Source organism: Phyllostomus hastatus, unplaced genomic scaffold, assembly GCF_019186645.2.
Source record: "Phyllostomus hastatus isolate PE091 unplaced genomic scaffold, TTU_PhHast_1.1 phas_contig_34, whole genome shotgun sequence".
NCBI lineage: Eukaryota > Metazoa > Chordata > Mammalia > Chiroptera > Phyllostomidae > Phyllostomus > Phyllostomus hastatus.
Window position 1 is genome coordinate 34,329,941 of NW_025333857.1, and position 20,335 is coordinate 34,350,275.

A 20,335-nucleotide genomic window follows, 5' to 3' on the forward strand; every position below is an offset into this window, starting at 1 on the left:
TGTGCTAGAACCCTTTAATGAACATGTCAACAGCTCCTAACATAAAGCTATTTTTAAATTGCTCATAGCATGGTTATATTGTCATCAATTCTTAAAAAAAGTTAATGAAAGAGAACATACTTCTGATTTAGGGTAACCACATAGTAACATTATCTATTTCCTTTTTTTTACCTTGAAGACTAAAATGGTTTCTTATTATGAAGCCTTTAGGGTAGGGAGCACAGTGAGACTAATTGGTGATTAGATGAGTTTTATTGAATTCTATTTTATCATCACTTTCAAGGGTACCTTTGGTGAGCTATATGATCTATCAAGCTTACACTTTGTAACACTGTTCTCTATATGACAGCGTATCTCATTCCCACAGTAACAGGATCACAATGACGTGTGGTTTTAGGCTAATTTTGACACTAAATGATGGATTCTAAGTGTCCCTAAATTATAAGTATGTTAAAAGCTATAATTGTTCATCTCCTAAGACTTATATAGTATTTGTCAAACCTCGGATATTTTAAATTATTACAGAACACTGTCTTTTGGGTATTTGAACTATATATGTACAGAACTTATGTACGTAAAACACTAAAACACCTAACAATTGGAAGTGGATATTCTCACAAAGACTTTTAAAGCATCTCCCTAAGAGAGCTAAGTGCCAGCGATGTCTCATATTTTCTCTTGATTAAATGCTGGCTTCATTTTATGCATTACAGCAGCAAAGGATTTGCAGGATACAGTCAGGCCAGTGAGCTCCATAGCAAAGCAGTGCAGGCAATTCTGAATGACACCGCCTACAGCTTAGGCTGCACCTTCCTAGTGTGGTCACTTCCCAAAACTAAAAATCTAATATTCACATCATAAAACCCTGTGGAAAATAAGAGGTACTGACAATACTGGCTAACAATTGTGTTTCATGCTGACAGCGTTCTTAACACTTCTCTAAGAATTACCTCCTTCAGTCCACACAACAGCCCAGCGAGGTTGTTACTGTGATTAAGCCCATTTTACAAATGAGAAAGCTGCAACATTGTGTCTATCACAGCCACACAGCCATTTAGCTATTTTGGAACCAGGATTCCAGCTCAGGCAGCCTGCTTGCAGAGCACCCACTCCAACACAGCACCTAGACTGCCTCCTATACACACTTTATTTAAGATCAGTGAATCAGAAAGCTTGGTCTGGCTTCTTTTCTCTTTATTTTCCCTTTAGAGGAAGGTGGGGGGAGGGGCCATGGTGAGAGCATTTTGTTTTGTTTTGTTTTGTTCCAAAGGAAAAGCTGAAAGTGAGCCTTCTTTCTCTCTGAACATCTTTTTCCAAAGCCATTTCCCTTCATCTGGGGCCAAGAAAGACACTGATTCAGAAGACAGAGCACTAATGAGCTTCCCCCTTTGTCTCCTTCCCTGTCCCTCCATTCTGCAGTTAATAGCCAAGATACCAACCATCACGGCAGTTTGCAACTTGCACGGGGAGAAGCTGCAGGTATTTAAGCAGTCGCATCCAGACATAGTGAATACACTCTTTCCTCCGTTATACAAGGAGCTCTTTAATCCTGACTGTACCACCGTCTGCAAATGAAGGCAAAGACAGGACTGTCTCATAGCTATGGAATGCATCACCATTAAGACAAAAGCAATGTGTTCATGAAGACTTAAGAAAAATGTCACTACTGCAACATTAGGAATGTCCTGCACTTAATAGAATTATTTTTCACCGCTACAGTTTGAAGAATGTAAATATGCACCTGAGTGGGGCTCTTTTATTTGTTTGTTTGTTTTGAAATGACCATAAATATACAAATATAGGACACTGGGTGTTATCTTTTTTTAATTTTATTTGGGTATGTTTTGGGAGACAACTGTTTATAGAATTTTATTGTAGATATATATGAGAACAGAGCGGTACTTTACATGATTACTTTTCCTGTTGATTGTTCAAATATAATTTAAGAAAATTCCACTTAATAGGCTCACCTATTTCTATGTTTTTAGGTAGTTGATGCATGTGTAAATTTGTAGCTGTCTTGGAAAGCACTGTGCATTATGTAATAAGTATATAATATCTGAGCATATTATATATGAGAAATACATGCACATGCACTGTGGCTTAAAATATCATACCTACTAGCAAAGGAGACTCAGTCAGGCTCTTATATTATTTACCTTCTGTGTTATATGTTACCTTTATGTTAGACAATCGGGATTTTGTTTTCCCAACCAGAGTTTTCATCTATAGTCAATGGCAGGATGGTACCAATTCAGAAATGTCTGCAAAAGAGTAATTATAATGCACAGCCTTGGTATAAAACTCTGTTTCTATCAATGACATCAAAGCCTTGTCAAGATGGTACCCACTGGGGAAAAAGTACAAGTATTTGGAGCCATTTTCCTGTTTTAAGAATTAGGCTACACATAATATCATGGAGTCCAGGACTTTTTTGACCAAACAATAGATTTTTTACCAGAACACACAAAACACTTTTTTCTTTGGCTTTCAGATTGTGAAAGAAACTTGATTTTGGTGCTTACTGTGTCTTCAACAGAGAAATGCAGTCTGTAGATTATGACCACCAGCAATCTTTTCTAATGAAATTAGAGTAAAAGAAGTAAATCAGAAGCCAGGGTCCCAATGCCATTTCCTGTAAACACTATCTCTAACCATTTTTCTTGGCAAAGAAGAAATACAAAAGAAATACACAAAGAAGTCATTCTTTATATGTATTCTCTTTAATCTTTAATAAGTCCTTTTTTTTAGAAAAAGCAGCAATAAAGAGGGAGGCAGGACTTTTTATGTCCTTTAATCAGAAGCATCTAATTTTTTCCAACTCCAATGTATTGTTTTATAAAAATATAGCAAAAACTTAACAGATTGGGAAAAAAGACCCGAGTTATTTTATAAAACAAATACACCCCAAAGCCAACACTATTTTTTGTGCAGTTTGAAATGACTTCCTCCACCTAGCCTAGGATTATTTGCTCAGCAACTTTTAAAAGTACAAAATGCAAGAGGTGAAATGAGGATTCAGGAATTGAGGCTTCAAAGTACAAATTCTCACTTCTCCACCTGTTCCTCCATCAACCTGACCACCAGAAAAAGCACAAATTCTGAGGAGTGAGTTCTGCCTGTGGTCTGAGGCCTTGTGCCTTTGGTCTTATTTGGTCCAAAGTATGATATTTTTAAAGGGAGGTAGAGGAGAGCTTTATGTATAAAACAATGAAAATTATGATCTCCTGTAAGTGTAGCCCAGCCATCCATGCATGAACACCTGCCCCTTTTTCCTGGTCAAAGACACCCACACGTGTGCACACACATGCACACCTGCTCTGTGAGGTTCCCATCAGGGGACACTTCGAGTTCTTGGCCATCTCCTGTGCCGTCCTGAAGTTCCAAGGCTGAGAGCCATCTCCACGTGGCCACAGAGCTCCTCACTGATGATCACACAGTCGTGTTCATCTTTGCTTTTAGAAAACAGAGTCTTTTCCCACCTCATGATTGATGAATTCCAAACCAATGGGGAAAAATAAAAAGACTTTAAAATAATGAATCTCTTTCTCAACTACTGTTATATTCAATTAATTTAACTACATTGAACCACATTAACTTCAGTGTCTAAGAAGACAGCTGTAGACTGCTTATTATGCCGCTACAGGGACGCCATTCTTTTTGGTGTAAATGTCACTCCTGCTAGCTCTTTGTATAAAGAATTAATTCCAAGAGTCATATTTCCTTCTAATGGAAAGATTACTTTACTGATTGCTAGGAAAACAGGGTAATGGAAGGCGCTCAATTAAACCAAGCCGTTTCCAAATGTAATGTATGTTTTATGATTGGCTTGTGATAGGCAACGTGCAATGTGTCTACTTGGTGTTTCCCTTTGAGCTTTGAACTTATGTCAGACTTTGTTTTCATCGTTCTGTGGGCCTAGTGTTTTCCATTGTCAGCCTGTAATTCCTGCTCAGTTGCAAAGAGGATCATTTGTTTCTCCCAATTTACCTTAGAGGATTTAAATCGGCTCAATTGATGAAGTGGCTGAGAATTTTTTTCCTCCCTTGTCCCACGGGTGGTGTAGGAAAAAGATTGTTCCCCACATTTGCCTCAGGAGGTACTGGATTTGAATTTGTGTCATTTCCACTAGTGCAAGCATTTAATTGGGACGGCACAAACCTTTTGAAGCGAGTGGACAGGAATCGGCTAGAGACCGAACCAGCACAGAACGGTGGAAACCAGTACCTCGGCCCACTTCAGCTGAGAAGAGAGATTTCTGGGTTTTCGCCACGGTTGCCAAATCTGTCCCTTAGAAGAGAACCAAGTGACATTTCCAATGGTAACAAAGCACTTTTAACAGCTGCTCTTTAAACATCTGCTGTGACTCCGTCTCGAGGTATTTTGAAATTTTGGTGAGAACAACTCCCCTTACCACGTGCAATCTTTGTCCCTCCCCCAGGAACACTCACCCATGTTCACAACACATTGATGAGGAAGTGTGCACTGGAGGAAATAGCCCAGGATCTGTCCTTTCCACTCCACACTTCGTAAACGACAATCACTGCTTGATGCAGATGTTGCACTGTATCCACTCAGGGATGTTTTATTTTTAAAAAAAAAGGTACATCAAGGAGGAGGGGAGAAGGAAAAAAACAGGAAAATGACAACAAAATGTAAAGGGCATAAACTCAACATGCCAATAAGAAAACCTCTCTGACAAGGCTTTCAGACTAACGAGCGGTAACTTCATGTTGTAAATTGAAAATTCAAAATACTTTTACCATGTGGACTTGGTTGCTCGTGAGTAAGGACAACTTAGTCTCATTTTCTAACATCTGCTAAGAGCCAGATGATGCAGCTGCTCCATTTATGGACAGCGTATCCCTCAGCGGGCCCAAGCTGCCTCTGCACATCCTGCACAAGGGAAAGACAGAGATCTCGATGGCATTAGAGGAACTTAACAGGGGAGGTGAAGCTCTACTTGAGGTCTGTGAAAGGAAAGGCAAATTTTGGAGAGAATGTAGGAGAAAGGGGCATCCCAAATCCACCTAACCTCTCTCATACACCCCCACTGTCCATGACTCGGGCCACCTTTGTGTCCCTTTTTCTGCGGCTCTTTTATCCCCAAAGACTGAAAGCTGAAGGTGGAGATGTACTCTTCAAACACAGCCTTCCCAGATTTCCCTTGTTTTACTACTGTTTTCAGGGCTCTGGACTAAAAGACCACCGGTTTGGTAAAAACAGAGGATACAGTGGTATTCTCTGAATTACATGGGTAATCAGACTTTTTTTTGACAGAATTAAGAAACCCTAAATTATAATGAACTCTGAATATTAACAAGAGGTGTTGGGGAGGCATCAGTATATTCTCTCTCATCTGTCCAATCACAGCAGTCAAGCTGAACTGTTTGTAGAAAATCGTACACGTGGATAGTCAGCTCACACTCACCTCTATAGTCCCACGTGTGCCAGGTTGGAATGCAAAAACAATTCTTGTGTCCTGAGGACAACCTAAAATTTAAACAGCTTTTTTTTCAAAAATGTCAGAAACAAATGAGGTATGTTTTGTTCCATGTTCTCTTTTTTCATTTATTCTAGATGCAAGAAAAGTTCTACTTCTATTAGAATTTAGAAGAAATAATTTTTCCTGACTCTTTTTTTCCCTATAAGCTTTTGTTTCCCAGGAAGTTAGTGCGATTGGCAGTCAGCTCAGGCGGGGATGGCTGTGCCCGACAGAACCACCATTCAACAGAAACAGCCATAACTTTACGGTGTGCATCTGTAGTGAAGTTTTGCACAAAGTCCCCCGTATAAAGAAAAGAAAAAAGCCCACCATCTGCTTTAGATGCTGTGGTATTTGACTTTCTGTTTCTGTTAGTACAAGGAACAACTCAATATAAGAAAACCACGTGGGTCTTTAGTGAAGAGTTGACAACCATTTGGGGTGGGAAGGAAACCTCAGGACCAGGGATACATGTTCACTTAAAGCAAGGATTAAAATTCAAAAGCCTAAAAGGGCCAGGGAGTTGATGCAAAATGAGTACAGGAGTCCACTGATGCACTGGCAAGGAAATGTCCCACACAAAAGAGCCAACCAGTATCTGCTGAAGCTGAAGGAAGGCTGAAGCTTCTGACCCTCTTAAAATGTCTTGAGCTGTAAATGTCAGTTGATTCAGAGCTTGGTGCAGCCCAGACAAACACATCTCTGAGCAGAAGAAGGCTCACAGTTTGAAATGTCTGGTTTGAAGCATAGTCAAATTTGGGGGCCTATTTGGCCGGAGAAGCCTGGCCAGATACAATTCTGAATAATGTTGGGGGTGGGGGAGAGGTGGAGATCTTTCCCTTCTGACAGTCAATTTGGTTTCCATATTTGACTATCACTACTAGAGCATATAGTAAGAGGTCAGCTGGAAAAGTAGCAATCTAAAAATGAAAACAATTTAATAAAAGACACTTCTGTTTGTCTTGCGCAGACTCCCAGCCTCATAGAGCCCCTTGGCCAGATTTCTTGCCACTATTTTTCCAAATTCAAATGCACAATTTTTATGCTTTTGGGTCTCGATGTGTTTCTTTAAACGCGTGGCTTCCCTATCGGCAACCAGTTTTTATGTTCCCTCAGTCGTGTTTAAAGAACTTATTCTAGGGTCATGAGAATTAGTCCTTCGCTGTTCTGAAGTGCGGGACCGTGGATTCCTATGCAGCGGAGGCGGGCTGTCTGTTGTGCACTTTTTTCCTAAGCTGCTGAAATTCCTCCGAAGTGAATTGGCCACAGCAACAATACCTCCTGCGTGACTGTGAACACAACCTCCAGTGATCAGAAAAAGCAGCTCCGTGATTGTTGTCATGGCCAGAAATAAAGCACAAGGTTACGGGAAGTGAATAACCCAGCTGAGGGAAGTGCAGGGTGTCTGTGCTCCAGCTGGAAAGCACGATCCTTATATGAAGCTGTGTCTATCATCCTGGCGGCGGCTGCCGGGGAGCGTTTGCACGCCTCTGTCACAGCCACAGGCAGACACGCACTAGGTATGTCCCACATCCAAGCACAGTACCGTCTGCTTCATCTGATTCACACACACACAAGAATGAAAACTACACCCACAGAAAACTGAGTATGTATTGTAGAAATGTAGAGGAAAAATAAAAATATTTTTTCAAATGTAATTACTTTTAATATATGCTTGTGGAAGGTCTAATATGATGTACGCTGTCTCTGTAATTTTTGCTGTAAATAACTAGAGACAGTGAATACACTGATTTTTCTATGTCTCTGTTTAAGCATAAGACTTTGTAACAATTTTTTTAGAGGGGGAAAAACCAACAAAGAGCAAATATGTACTTGCTTCCTTTCTGCGTGTTATGTACTTCTCAGAAACTGGTGTAACAGTTGAAGCATCTTGACAGGTCATTGGTGTTAACTGTACGCTTCTTTGTGTGATACAGCTGAGAAAGGGACAGGGCTGTCAATTAAATCTGCTCCAAAGAATTTGCATTGAAGATTGGCCTAAGAACTGCAAACCCTACCTGAACTAGACAATATGAAAAAGGAAAGTTAAAAAAAAGGAAAGAAATGTTGCCTGAATAAGTCATCTTTCCTTGCAGCAATGGCTTTGTCTAAATCCTTTCTGCATGAAATAGCTTAAGGAAAACAAACTCTGCTTTCTGATGAACAAAATATTTTTGTACATGTTTATTTCTTATAACCTGAGGTCAGACTACTCATTCGCTGAAGCCATAACTGACCTTCACCAAATAAATGCTGTAAAGAACCTGGGGGAGGGGCGGGGAGAGATGGAGAGGAAGGAAAATTGAAGGTGTCATGAGCTGTAACAACACAGGCAGGAGCAAGTCTGATGAACCTGATGCTTTTCCTGCATCCCAAATATGACTTTAAAAGGCTAGTATTTTATGATGATCAATTTATAATAAAAAAAGATATTTAGATTTAAATGAGACTTTCCAGTATTTTTGAAATCCCTGACAATGCTTCCTTGCTTTTAGGATGGAGAGAAATGATTTTCATATACTTCCAACTTTCAGAGATTTAATGTTTTTACCTTAGCTCCAGCCTATATGCGAACAGTGACGAGCGGCTCCAAGTCCTCCAGCGGCGGAAACCACGGGCTGCCTGGGGGCTGGCTGCGCCTGCCAACCACAGCTGCACCCTGAGGGGCCACATGCGAGCGGGCAGTAGCCTCTCTCATTAGCATGCACACCATTGTTGGCAATGCACAGAAGTTGCATTGCCACACGTATGTAACATAAAAGTATTCACTCTAAAAAAGCATAATAATTATACTTTTTTAAAAGAATAATGCCTTCTAGAGTCACCACTGATTTTTCTGGAGCTTAATTACGTTATTACCGTGTATTATGATTGCCCCATAGAGGCAAAAGGCAAACTACAAATAAACCCAGTGACATCTATAGTTTTAAAATCTACAATTTTCTGATCTCTCTCTCCTTGTTTAATATATAAGCCCTAATTTCTGTGTACGTGAGTAAAACTGCAGCCTGAGTCCTGTAGGAAGTAAGCATTGAGTTTTTTTAATTATAAGTATACTAGAATAAAACAGCACTCCCTAACAATTAAGGAAAAGAGTTTTATATTACTTTAGAATGTAATAGGTTTTGTCCTTATTTTATGTCCTGTAAATTATTAGTTGAATACTGTTAGCATTCCCTGATAATGCACACATGATTTCTGAATGTTTTCTGTAAATGACAATCAATGTTTATGAAGCCCCCTCCTTTAATGCTGAAGAACATTAAAAGAAGAAAAAAAAAGTCTTGCCTAATTGTTTTCTTTTCTTCCACATAGAACAAGGAGGGGATGAAGAAGATAGATAGAGTGGGCTTTGAAGTACATTATCCCATGGATCCTTACCTATACAGTTGCCTTTTTTTTTCTCAGTAAATAATGGGAAATATTTTTCTGGACATTCTTCTATCTCACGGACCTGGGTTGAGTTAGAAATGCTCATTGAGAAAAGAACCAGACTTCATTCTAGCCAAAGAGCCTACTAGGTTGTAATTAAAATGAGAGCAGCATCTCTCAAAGATAACAGCTCTCCTTTTCCAGAGCTTTCTAAAAGGCAGCCCCTGCCAGCAGAGCCAGAAGCAACACCTCTGAAAAAAACTTTGTTTAAAAGGGTTGCAGCAGGTTTGAAATAGGTGTGAAAACCCCTTCATGTGATGAAAGCTTTCAAGTAATAATTAACGATTAAGTCTCCGGGTCTGATTTTTTTTTTTTTTCACAAAGCATCACCAAGCTGCTCCACCACCGCAATCAAGGCTCACCAACATCTGAGTGCTCTGAATCTTATTTGGAGCCACAGTATGAAACAATTGAGGACAATCAGAGACTCAGAGCGATGTTGACAAAGCAGTTCTAGGAGAGGCTAACAGTTTTTCAGGTGCTTGGAAGTTGTTGCAGTTTGGGGTCTGTAGAGATGAAATGCTTCAAGAATAGAAGTTTAAAGCAAAAATTAGCACATTTTAAAACTAGAAGCACTAAGCCATCAGACAAAATGAGCCTTAGAAATCCTTCTGTAAAATTTCCCCCAGCTTCAGTCTTTGGGAACCGTGAAAACCTTCCGTATGTTTCCAGTAACATCTGTACTCAAGGCGTCCAAATCCCACGTGACCCTGGTCAGAAGACTCAGAAACAAAACCGAGCTGATCTGTCTGTCAGAGCACCGCTTGTGTCCCTTGGTTTCTAACCGGCTCTTCAAATAACTAGTCAGGGACAGCAAACATACTATCACAACCTATCCAGGGCTCATGTCAATTGTCACCAACAATTGACCACAGAACTCTTTACTGTAAAAGCACCTAAAGTTTTCTGTCAGAAACGTAGATGTGGCTCAGTGGAGTGAGCACTGGCCTGCAAACCACAGGGTCCCCCGTTCCATTCCCAGTCGGGGCACATACCTGGGTTGTGGGCTGGGACCCTGGTTGAGGATGCATGAGAGGCAACCACATATTTATGATTCTCTCCCTCTCTCCCTCCTTTCCCCTCTCCCTAAAAGTAGATAAATAAAATCTTTTAAAAAAAAGAAAAAGAAATGTAGATCTAAGCAACATTGAAACACAAGATGAAAAGTAACATTTTAAAATTCAGGTTGGACAATATAACATGACAATTATTAGCCTTGGATAGCATTACCAAAAATTAAGAATTAAACCCTTGTTGTGCACAAAGCTTTGTTCCATTCATAGATCCTCTTCTTTCAGAGGAAGAACTGGCAACGTGTTCTGATAGTCACACCAGGCTAGTGTGACAAGGCATTTCCAGTTATCAAAGAAGTCGCCGGAGTTTGGCCTCATACTCCAAGTGGCGACAGCTCCTGGACCCAATTAGAGAAGAGGAAAAAGTGAAGCAAACCTCCTAGTGCCATCTTGGTACGGGGGTACCAAGGCCTATGTTGTGAGAGTTTTCTCTTGCTGTTTTCGAAACTTGAACTTGCTAAGCTTAACTGGTTGAATAAGCATTATTCTAAGAAATTATAAGATTCCTGACAGCTATGTCTCATCTTTAACTCTCCCAAGTTCACAGAGCAGGGCATGGCACAGTGTAAGCGTTCAATAAATGTGTCAACTATGTGTATTGGAATCCATTCTCCTTTTGTACTGTAGCTGCCCAACTCTCTGCTTGCTGTCATTTCACTGATTTTGCCCTTGAGCAAGTCAGCCTCTAGCAGAGATGTCAGATACAGACTTACTTTTTACCACAAGCAATGAGAGGTGGAAATAGAACTCCATTGGGAAAGACATTGAAAGAATGCTCTTTCCCTTCCTTTCTCCAAAGACCTAACCAAAAGCAATAAGAGAGGGAGCCAGAGTGTCTATTAAAGGTTAGACATATCTTCCCAGATTTCACAGAAGACTCAGCTGAAGGAGAAATAAAAAACAGACCAAGGAGCCTATTTTATAAAACAAATTGGATATAAAAGCCTGGTCCTGGCATGTCCTTCTCAAATCCTCCTATCTGAATTGATGGAATCTCAAAGTCTCAGTCTAGAAGAAGATAATCTGATCTGATGAACAAAATAAACTAACAAACAACATAGAAACAGACTCATAGATACAAAGAACAGACTGACAACTGTCAGAGGGGAAGGGGTTGTGGGCTGAGTATAAAAGGTGAAGGGATTAAGTTAAAAAAAAAAAAAAAAGAAAACCCTCATAGACTCAGAGAACAGTACAGTGATTCCCCGAGGGAAAGGGGGTGGGGGAGGTAGAAGAGGGTGAACGGGTCATAACTGGTGATGGAAAGAGGCCCGACCTGGAGTTGTAAACACACACAGTGTAATATACAGAATGATATGTTATAGAGTCATACCCCTAAAACCTATATAATTTTGTTAACCAATGTCACCCAATAAATTTAATGAATAAAAAAATAATCTAGAGAACTTACTATTTCTGAGCTATATCATAGCACACGTAAGAAATTTTAGGAAAAGCCCTGCTTTCTAAGACGTGGAAACCATGATAGCTGTGACCATGTGTTCCAAATGCAGCAAACTGTAGGCCAAATGGCATCTGAGATGTCATCTTCATCACCGGGTACTTTGCCTGTGGCCAAAGATGAGGGAAGCAAGAGAGAGATTGAAGAATCACACAGCAGGTTTGCATGGGCGGGGCCTACAAGGCCTCCCCACCTTCCACCAATCAGAAGCAATCCAATGGCACCACGTAAGAGCAGAGGTGATGGGAGATGTAGTCTACATCCGTGCACACAAGGAAAAGAAAACTGGGTGTGCAAATCACTTAGCAGTCCTAACACAGGTGTGAAAGAACTCCAGGAAAGTCTCTAATTTGACTTTCCATCAGATATTGCAACAAACACATATTTATTCAACAGATATTTATTTACACTGCTATATGCCAGGCACTGTTCACTGGGAATACAATAGTGAAATATGACAGATAGTGTGTCCTAGAGATCCGCAGTCTAGGTTCAAGAAAGGTAGATATATAAGAGGACAAAGACATAATACAAATAACTATAAAAGACAAAGTTGATTACAACTGCTACACTATCTACAAAAATATTACAGGATGCTCCTACTGATGATCATTTATTCTGTTTAACTCAACCCTTAAATTCATTATCACCCATCATAGCCCATTTCTTAAGCAATGTCAACTGTTCAATTAATTTCTTAATAGTGAAACAAAATCTTCTTTCTTCTATCTTTTACCCCCAGTCACTGCTAGTTCTGGCTCCTTGAGGTTAAGCATAACAAGTGTATATCCAAACCTATCTTTGTTATCAACATCTTAAATAAAATAAATACTACTTTTACTCCTCACTCCCAGCCTTACTTTTTTCTTCACACTAAAAATTCTCAGTTATTCCAAACATTTCTCACAATGTAATCTGCTCGTAAAGTCAAGCATTGTTCATTTGAAGAATCTCATCATAACGACAAGTAACAGAGATCAGTGACAAGGTGATAAATCAGAGACCCTATTCATATTAATGATGTCAGTCATAGATACATTTAGAACACGGCTTTTACAGACACTTGTGTTTTAAAATGTAGGTTTTAGTATTATTCAAGCATGGTAAGGCCAATAAATCAAGAGACAATTACCATGGAAAAGATCATTTGTTACTGACAGTTCCTAAGAGGAGGGTGCCCACCATGTCATGCCACTCAAGGCCATGTGTGGAAGCCCCAGGGCCAATGAGGAGGCAGGAGTGAAGGGAAAACCTGGGCCAGAGCTTTTATTGTGGTTTCCATGGGAAAGAAGAGGTGAGGACAGGTAAGCAGACCAGAGATGATTAGTTTGTAGGGACTGTCCCCAGTTGTCAGGGACCTGGCCCTGGGGTGATTGATTAAGCTGGGGAGACAGTGATACATAGTGCAAGGGCCCAATATAGGAAGGGGTGGTTGGGGCATAGGCTCTGGATTGATCTGTTTTCACCTGAAAGGGGGCGCTCCCAGTCTAGCCTTTACTATCTCTAGAAATTAACTAACCCTGGGAGGGGCAGTCCTTAGTCTAGGATCATCAAGTCCCCAAATGTCAAAACACCACAATGAAAGGCATGCTTAAAACAAACTGATTTGTGCATATTTGACCCATGAGGGCAAATATGTGGTCTTAAACTTTCTGTGTCAAGAATAGAGCAATTTCTATCTATTATGTAAGGCCCTTTTTTGAGCTATTTATCTGTTTTTCCCCCTCCATTTTCCCTCTCCTGGGTTCAAACTCACACCTTAGGCTCCTAATAATTCCCGACTTCAAAAATTTTTACAAGGTAAAAGCTGAGTCCTAGGTTTCTGAGGTCCCTGCTCTAGCAAAGATTACTCTGTCTCACACAGAACACCAAAGGAGAGAATTTTCTAACTTCAAGGTTTGGGTCATGAAGAAATATGCGGTGATTATGAGGACTAGATAGAACACAGAAGCTTCCCATGAGAGGGGGCATCAGTTCATCAATTAAACCAGCTTATATTTATTAAGCACCTACTAGGGCCAGACATTGTGCCAATCATCAGTATATTAGTTTGCTAGGGCTGCTGTAACAAAGAGCCACAAACTGGGTGGCTGAACAGCAAAAACTTATTGCCTCACATTTCCGGAGCCTAGAATCCAAGGTCACGGTATTGGAAGAGTTGGTTCCTTTTGAGGGCTGTGAAGAAGCAGCTGCTCCATGCCTCTCCCGCAGCTTTGGGGGTTTGATGGTAATCTTTTGCATTCCTTGGCTTGAAGCAATATCACCCCAATCTCTGCCTTCATCTTCACATGGCGTTCTCCCTGTGTGTGTGTCTGGGAATATAAAAAGGGGAATGTAAAAATTTCCCCTTTTTATAAGGACATGTCACATTGGATTAGGGCCCACCTTAATGACTTCATCTTAACTTGGCTACCTCCGCAAAGCCCCTGTCTCTAAATAAGGTCACATTCTGATGCACCAGGAATTAAGATGCTAACACATTTGGTGGTGCGGGGGACATAATTCAACTCATAAAATTAGGGAGAAGGTAATGAACAAGCAGACAAATTCCCTCCTCTTGTATAGCATACAATCCAGTAATATTTTGTGATTTCCCACCCACTCAATGAGATGATGACACTCCGATCTGATTTCAAGAAAATAAAGGTATTTGTTGAACATCTGTATTGATAAACAGACCGCCAACCCACAAAAAGCAAAACTTGTTCCTAATGCAATGAAAAAGGGTTGAAGCAACAACAGAAAATACAAAACAGAGGGAAGAGATGAAGTCTCTTTATCTCTTTGAAAATAGCTATAAGAAGTATTTGCAAGGTAAGTGGGTTAAGTGGGCATTCTGAGATTCAAATGTGCCTAGCCAATTCCAAACACCCCCTCACCCTCTCAGACACTTTTCCCAGGGATCAAATGTGTCACTTCTATATTCAAACATGAACTATAGCTCCAAGTGGCAGCGAAACAGATCTACCAAATAGCAGGGAAGTTGTATCAGAACTGTGATCCATACGGAGCTACCACTCGACCACATTAACAACATTCTCCTCTGTAATTTCCATCCTCACTGCACCTTACAAACCGAAAGTTGTGCAGACAGATATCTAACATGTTCAAGTAAAATGCCATTTGGATTTTTCCCTTATTATTTTTAAGATGGGCTGGAGCTGACTGACAATTAAGGGTAGGCAAGTAAGAAAAGCAAAGTCAAGACTTTCCCAAAATAGACAGTAACTCTCATGACCCACAGTCTATAGAAAGTCCCCCTCCACACACTACACATTCACATTATGGGCCCAGGAATTCTTGTCCATTACAAGGAGGTGAAATTCCCTCTGCACATACTAGACAAGACAAAAAAATGACACATGTAGAAACTGTTGATTTTTTTTGTCTTGTGCTTAAAGCAGTTGAGTCCTAAGATGTTTCTAGGCTCAAAAGAAAAAGTAATAAAAATATTAGCTATTAAAATAATCCCTTGGCCCCCAGCTTTACCACCCAACTAAAAGAAAATCTTTATCTTTATTATTTTTGTTAAAACTAATGATTTCAGGCTAATTTCAGGGGTCGTCTCTCCCTTAAGGCTTCTCTCTCTAAATTCTCGTTTCCAAAACACCATTCCTCCCTGAAATTAGGAATTAAATTCCTAAAAGTAATTTTATCTGAACTATCAGAGACTCAACTCTCTGATGGTTAAATGGCACCATTCTAAAAGAAATATTAAACTATTTCTTAGCATAATTTCAATCCCTTATCCAGACAGGTTCAAGGTCGCAGTCAGATTGCTCTTTCTAATGCACATTCCAGAGAGGGGTCCCAGATGCTACTTAGATAGTTCCACCAACTTCTATCTTTTACTTCTCACATCTCCCTTCATCCCAGGGGGAACAAATTCCTGCCCAATTGCCCTCAATGGACTGTGCAGTGAACTCCACTTTAAAAATAGACTCTTCAGAGAAAGAGCCCAGACTTTTGTTCAAAACAACCAATAAAATTTTTTGCACTAATTTTTCACATAGATTTTATCAGCCATTTTTCCTACTTGTCCCCAAAAGTCAAGGATAATAATTTCCAAAAGGCAAGGCATGGTGGTAAATATAAAAGAAAAATCTGAGAGGTAAAGTAGAAAGGAGAACTGAGGTCAGGCCTGGCATCACGGAGTCATGTCTGTTTCCCTCATCCATTCAACACACACTGAGTGTTTACTACGTGGTAAGTATTATATCAGGTTCTGAGGATAAACAGATATTAACGTGGTTCCTTTTCTTGAAGTCTTCATAGTGTAGCAAGGCAGGCAGACCAGCAAACAAATGCAATGACACATTTTGGAAGAGGTATTCAGAGAGAGGTCTCTGGGAACTATAAAGAAGTAGTTATTATGTCTATTTGAGAACAGTTCTAGGAGAGAATGGGGAAAACTAGAGAAACAGTGCTCTTTGTACTGAGCCCTGAAGAATGGCAGGTGTTATCAGAAGAAAGAGTAGTCCTAGTAGTGGAAGAAGCATCGTGTGGAGGGAGAGAGAAGGGGGAATAGAGAGAGGAGGAGAGACTAGAATATGGAGCAACTGGCAGCTTATGTTCCAAATATAATCCATCCCAGACATGTTTTGTTTGGCTTACACTTACTCAGGAAATTCCATATAAAATCAGAATCTCCAGATTCTCTTATAAAAAATAGAAGTTCCGGCAACATTGTTCCCATATTCCCAACTGGAAAAACTGACTAGTGCCCAGTCAAGGCTTCCTCTTTTAAACAGTTTGTTTTCTCTAATTTTACTCTTTATTCATTTCCTTCGGGCCTGACTCCTCAGACATCGAATACATGGTGAGTAATGATGGACGGTTAGTGGAGAAAAGCCAACAGTAGGTCAGTTTTGAAGGCTCTGGGATGCCCACCTGAAAAGTTTAGTTTTAGCTCAGTGTTTCTCTAAGCATGCCCTCACAGAGCTGGTCACCCACAGACTGAACTGAAATATTGATCTGTTTTTTCTTATAAATATTTTTTTAAACATTGGTTCTAATTGCCACCAATCTAAATTGATGTGCCGGGGGGGTGGGGGGGTGTGGAATACCTGTTATGTATAATCACAACTACCTGCTTAGAAAGACAGTTTCTTTTCATTAGAAAGCCCTCAGTTCTGTTGAGACGTAATAGTTTTAGACTCACAAGTTTTGGAAAAGATTTCCAAGTTTCCAAGGCTAAGAGAAAGTACCTCGGGTAAGAAGGGAGATGACACCAAGAAAGGACCCGATGAGATCATGAAACGTGGGTACTGATGGGCCAAAGGATCGATGAGCAACTCCCAGTCACATGATGTCCCAAAGAATTTTAAGAACAGGAATAGCAAAGTACAGCTAGGTTGTCTGCTGCTCAATGGGCAATATGGTGTCCCTCCCAATCCCCACAGCGATTCCTGATGTTCAGTTCAGTCATCCTCAAAATGATTTTTTGTGTGTGACCTTGATGGGTTAAATACCCAGAAACTTACAGAAATCTTTAGAACAGGTTTAGACTTTCATGGGGCATGGAATTGTGCGCTTAAACTAGATCTCACAGAACAGGAAAACCCCAGCTAACATTAAGTTTATACTAGACCTTAGTCACTGAGAAAACAATACCAAAAAGAAAAATATTTTTAAATTATTTCATCGCTAATGTTAACATTTGATAATGTATTATTTTTCAGTAAGGAGCAACATGACTCCCAGGAGCTCTGACATGTGAACACAGTTGATGAGCACAAAGCTGGAAAAGACTTCCTGAGGTTCTCTATTTCTCCGCTTGGAAAGGGGCTCATGGAACTCAACCTGAGAGAAACTGGAGGGTACTTTCTCCAAGGCCGCACTTGCCTTCTAGGAAGATAGTGCCCTTACAGGCAAGGACCCTGTCAAGGTCTATGCCAGCTTACTGGATTGCCCTTTGTTAATGAGTGAGCGCAACTCTACCTGCATTGGATTTGAATTGCAAAGTCTCACCAGCTGGCGAAACAGCCTTGGTCTATAATTTACCTCCTGGCTCCTGGTCCTTGTGCCTGATAGATGCAAATCCCCAAGCTTCCCATTCTGAATGGTGTCTGTAGTGAAGCTTGGGTCTCACAGTAAATCATTGACTCATAATTCTGCCTGTAGCTGGAATGAAATGTGTCCCTCAGATTTCCCAGTCTGGACACTCTTGCCAAGATAACAAAGGCCCGCCAGGTGGTTGAGGCTCAGCAAGCATCTGCTCAGCTTCGTGTCTGACCAAAATGACCATTGGGATGCATGTATTCCACAGATGTGTTGTCAGAATCAGCAGCAAAAAAAAGACCCCAATGTCTGCCCTTAAAAGGAAGCTGTATGTTGTAATTCATTACTAAATAAATAATTCCCACACATCCACTATGTCCTTGGGCACAGGATCTCATGTCCCTTTTGAAAAGGGCATAGATAATTGAAAAAGTAAATATGAGGCAGAGGTAGCCAAGTTAGATGTCAGGTCAAGTTCACACATGCTGACTGAGCACCCACTCGAATAATAGCGACTCATCACTGCAGACCTCTTTACATCTTACAACGTCTTCCACGTATATTCTTTCTTTACTTGGGCCACACAACAGCACATTATAGGAAAAACAGGTGTTAGAGACATGACCAATGTTTGTAAGCAGTACTTCCAAAATTCAACTATAGAGTACAATTTTCTGCCATAAAATGAAGTAGAGTATAACTGAGAAATAGAAGGAATTTCTTCAGATCTTAAGAGATTAAGATTTGGGTGATTCATAATATTATTAAAATAAATTCCACCACTAAAATAAATTATATGTCACATTATGTTACTACTGTATTAATATTACCCCTCTTTTACACACACCAGCAGTGTCAAAAAATGCTTCTTAAAAACTCTAAACTAAATGTCACATCTAACATGTCTGGATTCAAATAAATGTTATATTAGAATAAGTTAAAGGAGAAGCATTTACAGTTTTACTAACAGCTGCCAAAAAGGTATTTAAAATTAAAACTCTAATTAGTATTAATAGAAGGAAACCATGTATACCTGATAAAGAGATTTAGATAATCAGTACAAATATTAGGAAAAAAGAAACAAATCATCTTTATATTTTAAATAACATAATGCATAACTAGAAAATCCAAATGGCTACTTTTCAAAATTTCATTCAAATTAAAAAGATCATTTTATTACATGGCTGCATGGGTGGTAAATATGCAAAAATCTACATTTGAAAATACTCTCTCAGTAAGAAATAAAATGGAAAAAATGTCATTCACTTCAATAATAAATACTATAACATTCCAATGACAAATTTAACAATAAAAGTACAGAACCTATATGAACAAAATTATAAACAAGAGATAGAAAAAAGACTCGATACACTCCATTTCTGAAAGAAAAAGAAAAGAATAAAAAGGACAATAGATAGAAAACAAAGTGACTCAAAATAAGTGTATGCATACTGATACTTTATAACAGATGTGTTAACCTCCCCTTTTAGAGGTAGAAGCACGAATCAGATTTAAATATAAAATGTCTTCAAAGAAAGCCCTAAAACAAAATGACAATTAAAAATAAAGAAGTAAAAAAAGCTTCCCCATATAAATGCTAACAAAAAAGATTGTTTTAAGGATGTAGAAATAGTAATCAAACAAAAATAAAATTCAAGAAAATTGTAGTATAGACTACTTAGTATTTTTTTAAAAGTTACTAATCCACCTAGAAGACTTAATATCCACCTATTTTCCACGTGCCGAACAAGGTGGTTTTGAAGTGTATAAAGCAAACTCAGAATTCCAAGGAGAAACCGAAAAGGCCTCAGTGGACAAAAATCACACAGAGCTCAGGTCCTAGAAGATCAAACAGATGTTTTATCAAGAAAATTTAGGGAAGACTTTAATAACACAGCTATCAAGTTTGATCTAAGAGATAAATATTTAATGCTGTACCCAATAAACAAAGAATGAACACTATTTCCAAACATGCAGAACATTCATAAAAATTGACTGTACTGAGTTACAGAGAACCTCTCAATAAAAACCCAAACGAAGTTACTCACTGCTATGGAAAAATTAGAAATAAAGCAACAAAATAAAGATCTCCAGCACCACCAAAAAATAGAAATAAAAATAAAAGCACCTAGAAATTTAAAAGTAAACTTCTAAGTAATTCCTGGATGAAAGAGGAAATCAAAACTTAAATTACAAATGACAGAAATAAAGATAATGTGAGCACTAAATACCCATGCTGATGGGGTACACCCACGTGGAACTCTGTGGAATACACATATATACATTTTAGAAAATAAAACTAAATTTTCAGCTGGAGAAATTAAAATAAGAAAACAAATAAAATTGAAAGAATAATGTAGACAAAAGCAGAAATTACTCAAAATTAAGCAGAGTTCTGCAATAAACAAAAAGTTGCCTTTTGAAAAACCTGTAAAATGAACAGACTTGTGGCAGGTTAGACTCTGGGAGGCAGTGAGGTGGGAGCTGCTACAAGTGTCAGCGTTAGCAGGAGAATTTAACCACATGTACGTCTGTGCCGTCATTTTATCAGTTTTTTCCAGGGACTCTCACCTCTGCCCTTCACTATCCCCTTGGTCTCCTAACCAAGCTCCCTACGGGCTATTCTCCGCCCAAGACCATAAGCAAACCTTTAACAACTCAAGTCACAGCATGTCTTTCCTCTGCTCAACTCCTTCTAGTGGCTTCCATCTCCTTGAGAGTTAACATCCCAAACATACAAGGCACAAGATCTGCCTTCCTCCCCGCCCTTCTGACCTTCTCTCCTGCCACTCACCACCTCCCACTGCCAGAGACTGTACTGTGCTCTCCACTCTTTAACTAACGTGACCTCCTTTCTGCTCCTTTCCAACTATGTGCCTCCTC

The 20,335-nt window shown here is 39.5% G+C and overlaps 1 protein-coding gene across 2 annotated transcripts in view; it reads left to right on the forward strand.

The window, feature by feature from the left end:
* The window catches only part of RORB (RAR related orphan receptor B), a 191,800-nt gene extending 183,063 nt beyond the window's left edge, over positions 1-8,737 (forward strand). For both annotated transcript variants that reach the window (XM_045840679.1, XM_045840678.1), the window contains exon 10: positions 1,420-8,737. In XM_045840679.1, the coding sequence (XP_045696635.1) occupies positions 1,420-1,575 (156 nt within the window). In that variant the 3' untranslated portion in view covers positions 1,576-8,737. The remainder of the gene's footprint in view (positions 1-1,419) is intronic.
* The last annotated feature ends 11,598 nt before the right edge of the window (positions 8,738-20,335 follow it).